The sequence below is a fragment of the Cinclus cinclus genome, chromosome 15 (genome assembly GCF_963662255.1).
Source record: "Cinclus cinclus chromosome 15, bCinCin1.1, whole genome shotgun sequence".
NCBI classification, from domain to species: Eukaryota; Metazoa; Chordata; class Aves; order Passeriformes; family Cinclidae; genus Cinclus; species Cinclus cinclus.
This window is the reverse complement of record NC_085060.1, coordinates 6,027,219-6,032,693: the sequence shown is the minus strand read 5'-3', so window position 1 is coordinate 6,032,693 and position 5,475 is coordinate 6,027,219. Positions and strand designations below refer to the sequence as shown.

The following is a 5,475-nucleotide window of genomic DNA, read 5'->3' as shown; positions in this document are numbered from 1 at the left end:
GGAAACAGTATCTGTGTGAGCAAAAGAATGGATTCTCATTGAACTAAAAACCCTTACAGGAATTGGAAAGAAATCTTACAAAATTTGATTGTGAAGTTGAGTCTTGAAATATACTTCAATAAATTATATGCATGGCATTTCAATGGCTAGTACTGAGACTTTTTGACAAATTGTAACTTTCTGAACCTTATTTTTTAATGGAATGTCCGTGATGGTTGATATAACTCTGAGTGCCGTAGAAAGGAGCATAAATTGAGGCAGGTTCCCCTTTAAGAATCCTACCCCTCCAAGTGAGTTCGAGTGATTTTTAGATATAGACAAAAAAAATTAATTCAATAGTCTCATTATCAGTAAGTACTAGAAATTATTTTATTTTCAAACTAAATGTATGGAAATGAACAAAGCTTATGAAATTAATACATATTATTCATATTTAAAGTTAATTTATTTATTCTAAAGGCGAGCAAGATAAAATGTCTGAATGAGTTTAATCTTTGATTTATCCAGGCAAATAAAATTAGGATTCTTTACATTATAATGTTAATACACACAAAATTTAAATAGTTATCTTAACATTTTTCACGACTGCTGTATCTATTAGATAAAAGCCATTAATTTTAAGTGCCAATGATATAAGATAGGAAAGTGTGGACACTTCTGGATAAGGAAAAGATGATTCTGAAACTCAGTCACTTGTAATGTGTAGAGTAATGGATGAAGTAATGGATAAATATAATTTTTGTCTTGTCAAATTGTATGTTAAAGTACTTTTTGACATTTTGCTGCTTTTAGTAGCACTTCAACTTTACTTTCTATTTTATAAAGAGTTAAACATAGTAGCCTGTCCCTTTCTAAGCAATACTAAATTATAAATAGGTCATCATTTGTGTGCATGACATTCTCAGGTATTGGATAGATCCCTTGTAGATCGATAATTGGTCAAATATCTCTGGCCAAGCAGACCCATGAAATGATTTGTTTTGTTTTACTGTTAGTGACAGGCAATTATTTGAGTACCAAAGAATTGAGTAATAAAACTCCCAAAGTCTCTACTGGGATCAGATTTTACCCACATGACATTTTTTGATGTTTTTTTTGCAGGAAGTGGCTGGACTGTAAATGTGTGCTCACATAACTTATCCCGTTGAATCAATCCTATGGGATCTGGAGGTAAATGTATTAGACCAGTGGGACAGGAGACTTCTTATTTTGCAGGCTTTAAAAATGATCCTTGATTAGGACTACCTTGCAGGACTGTAATGTAGATAAAAAAATTAACATTACTTTTAGTTTTAGGTTAAACAACCATGGCATTGAAGGTAGATGTCTTATTTTTAAATGTTGAACATAATATTTCTTGCTATAGAAAAAAAGAAATCTGTTATTCATGCATGTATTTTGCTCAGTCAATAAGTTTCAGTTAAAAAGCAACTGATACTTGTATCTGTGTTTTTTTTAATTTCCCTTGCTAATTAATGAAGACTCTTCCCCCACTCCTTTAGAGTTAAAACGTGTGTTTGGTTGTTATGGTACAACTGATTTCTAATCCTTGTTAATTTTTAAGTATAGGGAATAGGTTTCCATTGCACATTTTTTTGTTGAAAGACTCAAATTTGAAAGAGAAAATCAGCTAAATTTTAAGTCATAAGCAGTATGTCTAGGCAGATCGTAGAGTACTGAAATAGTTATAAATTGCAAATAAAGTGCAGCATGTCTGATATTCAACTGTTTAAAAAATTTGCATTGTCATGTTTGAAATACATTCCTCCTTCAGGAATTACACACAAAGTGCTTCTCTGCAGGTTGTTTACATGTTCTACAACCTCCCTTCCTCATTATTTCCCTGTCTTTGACAGTCCTGACTTTGGCAGTGTTAGAGCTCTTCCTTCAAGATCACTGTGCAGGAGTGAGGACACAACTGCCACACGGAATGTTAGACAGGTTCTCTTTAATGTGAGCTTAAATTAATGCACTTCACAGGTTAGGCCAACGCTGTGGTCCTGTTAAAGGGAAGTATCCTTAAGAGGATCTGATTTCCTCTTCCACTCCTTACACTTACGCACAATGGGATTTGCCATTCTGTTGTTTCTTGGGTTTTTCTTTCCACAAGCTTTGGGGTCACCTCCTCCTGCAACTTGCAGGCTGTGCGTGAGTTTTGGAGTCTGCAGCCAGGGATGTCTCAAAACTTCATCTATGCACAGCCTCTGAGACACATCAGGGTGGAGCAAGTGGACAATGAGGTTCTTACACTCTGCAGAGAGATTTTTTGACTTGATGAAGGGAATCTTCCGTTGTTTCTGAAGGTGGAGCATTTCCCTGACATTGGAACTATCAAATGGCTGTGAAGCAAAAAGCATTGCATACAGGATAATGCCTAAGCTCCACATGTCTGAAATCCTGGGGTCACAAGGAATATGCTCGAGCAGTTCGGGGGCAGAGTATGCAAGAGACCCGCAGAAGGTGCTGCTGAGAATGGTTTTTCCATTTTCATCCCGAGCCAGGGGTTTTGAAAAGCCAAAGTCTGACAGCTTGAAGTTAAGATCATTGTCGAGAAGGATGTTGTCACATTTCAGGTCCCTGTGGGCAAAGTCCAAGTCATGGCAATGCTTGATGGCAGAAGCCAACTGCTGGAATTTGCTGCGAGCGATGCTCTCTTCCATCGCACCCTGGCTGGTGAGGTAGTTCAGGAGGCTCCCCTTTTCCCCCAGCTCCATCACAATGTACACTTTCCCAGACGATGTCTCAAAAATCTCATAGGTTTCGATGATTGAGGGGTGGTGCAGTCGCATCAAAGCCTCCATTTCCCTGGGGAGAAATTTTTCCAGGACATTCTGAGAAATTTTCTTCTTGTCAATGATCTTGATGGCCACTTTGCATTTCAGGCGGTGGCTGTAGGCAGCTTTCACTTTGCCGTAGGAGCCTTCTCCAAGAGTGTCCCCAAGGCTGTAGCCCTTCTTTTTAAGGACCACAGCATCCATCCTGGGAGAGCTGCAGGGACCTGCCCCAGTGGGAGCTGCTCTGCATCCTGTGCTGCTGGGTTATGCTCCACACCTGATGGTGCTGCCAGGGGCACTGCTGGCCTGGGTGTGTGGGTGTTACTGGGTGATCTCATGAACAGCTGCCCTGGAAGGATCTCTGTCATTTCATGGAACTGCTCTATGACATCATGGAGGCCAACAACATGGAGGTATTGTCTGCTCTGTGCTGTCACTGACGGTTGCGCCTGCACATTGGAATCAGGAAATGAAGATAATTTCTCAATTACATATTTCTCTTTTTAAGATGGTCAGAGTAGGAGGACCATTTTATATCTCAATTTTGTAATGCCGTTTTTCAGTTGTACATCATTACTACAATATACTCTGTGTTTTTGGTGGATTTTAGGAAAACAACTAAACCCACCTGATGATTGAGACTTTGTGGAGCAGTGCATAGTGCATTAAAAAGCCTTATTTTTTTTCTTTTTTTCTTTTTTTCTTGTGGTATGATAGACCCTGGTTTGTTAATAAGTGCTGTTCGTGGAGTTTGATTGGAATAACAGCTGACCAACCTGAGTCTTCCAGAGAGTACCAGGGAATCCTACCAGTTCAGTGTTTTATGTCAGTATTGTTATGGGAGTTCTAGAAGTCTGTTCCTTATTTTAGAAGAAATATTCTATGGAAATTCAAAATTGCCACCACAGATAATCTCCCTGTGTAAGCCCATTTTTTTCCTTGCTGTTAACACTTAGGGCTAGTAAACTTCCCAAGAAATTGTAGAGAAACATTAATTATTATTGGCCACAATAACATTGCAGGGCACAGCTATGTAATGAGATTAAAGAATTGAAAATCACAGAAAACTACAACCACTTTCAATAATAATAATAATAATAATAATAATAATAATAATAATAATAATAATAATAATTTTGTAGTTCTGTTCTTTGATAGTAAGTAAAATACTCTGAGTTGCTTTCAAACTGATGGCATTCTTTTAAATTGAAGATTTTATTCTAGAGTCTCTAAGGTTACTATAAATGTCAATGAACCAGAAAGTTAAATGGTAAGTCTGGAATGATAGAAGTTCTCAAGGGATTAAACCTGATTTTTTTTCCATGTTAAGTGGTGCATGTTCTTACTGCATCAATTCTTTTTTTTGAGTTTAAGGAGGATTTGCTGTGGATATTTAACACATGCTGCTCTGCATATTTTTGTTTTAGTCTTTCAACAGGCACATGGAAGGGAAGATTTCTGGGGAAGGGGAAAAGAGCAACTTCCTGATGTTATTCCCTTAAGGACATGGACAATTTCAAATTATAGGTGTAGCAATTTAGCATCATGCCTTTGTCTGTCCTGAAGGTGCATCTGAAGTGTGAGAGGGAAGGCATAAACCGCTATGATGACATTGGAAAGAACAAAGAAGAAAAGTCTTTACAATACATGCAAGCATGTATAAGGATTTACAGTGGAGTATTGCATGCGGTTGTTTCCACGACATTAATTTAATTGGTTATATTCAGGTTTAGATAAAAATGTAGCCTTGTATTAAATGTTGGATAGCCTCATATCACCTACTCATGCTTAAAACCATTTCAACTTTTAGTGTGGATGGCTTATCTTCATGTCAGCCTGTTAATTCTTTAGGAAATCTGGTTTGCATCTATACATTTTTGTATTTGGTGCAAGGTACCCAAAATGTATCTTGCGTGCTCAGCATGTTTGTGAATCTTCTTATAGTAATTATTTTGAAATTTATATAAAGGGGTACTGAAAAGTATTAGTTATGGTGAAATTGTTAAGCAGTGATTTCCACCAGAGCTGCATGGCAGCATTAGCCAAACGCTACTACAATCTTTTTCATCTCACAGTAATTTAAGGAAATGATTGTGGGTTTGTGGGAATGATCATATTTTCACTATTAATATAAATTAAGACAAAATTAAGCATCAAATACGAGTGTATCAACCTATGTATAATTTTTTTGAGTGTTGTCACAAGCAATGGATCTGGACAGTAGTAGGTGTTTGTTCCCTGCTCTGTAAGATCAGTCACTGCAAGATAATGTCACCATGGAACCAATGGATTAAGAAAGAGGATCTATATTCAAAAAAGCAGTTAATTCCTTCAATGTTAATGTGGTTAAACTTAATCAAAATCTAAGTGAGAAGTCAGTTCTATTATAAGTGAAATAAATTTTTGTCTCTGTTGTTGTTGTTAATGTAAGATTTTCCTTGGCTAAAGCTACTCACTGGTGTTTAATTAGAATTTTGAATAATACTGAGAATCATCAATATTAGAAATTTACCAAATTTATACAGAGATTTTTTTCTGGTGCCCATCTGTGTCCGTAGCAAATGTAATAGACTCAGGGCTTTAATGATGCAAATTAAATTTTCCAGTGAAAGAAATACCAATATAGGCCAAGATTAATTTGAATTCAAAGGGGGAAGAGCAAACTATTAATTCATTGCATATGGCAGATGCAATTCAGTAG

At 36.7% G+C, this 5,475-nt stretch overlaps 1 protein-coding gene across 1 annotated transcript; it reads right to left on the bottom strand.

The window, feature by feature from the left end:
- Positions 1-2,003: 2,003 nt before the first annotated feature.
- On the bottom strand, positions 2,004-2,978 carry LOC134050092 (testis-specific serine/threonine-protein kinase 2-like). The gene has a single exon (XM_062502942.1). The coding sequence runs from the start codon at positions 2,976-2,978 to the stop codon at positions 2,004-2,006; it is 975 nt and encodes a 324-aa protein (XP_062358926.1).
- Positions 2,979-5,475: the final 2,497 nt, after the last annotated feature.

Bases quoted from the DNA above. Each gene is read 5' to 3' on its own strand.
- LOC134050092 (XM_062502942.1), bottom strand. From the start codon at position 2,978: ATGGATGCTGTGGTCCTTAAAAAGAAGGGCTACAGCCTTGGGGACACT.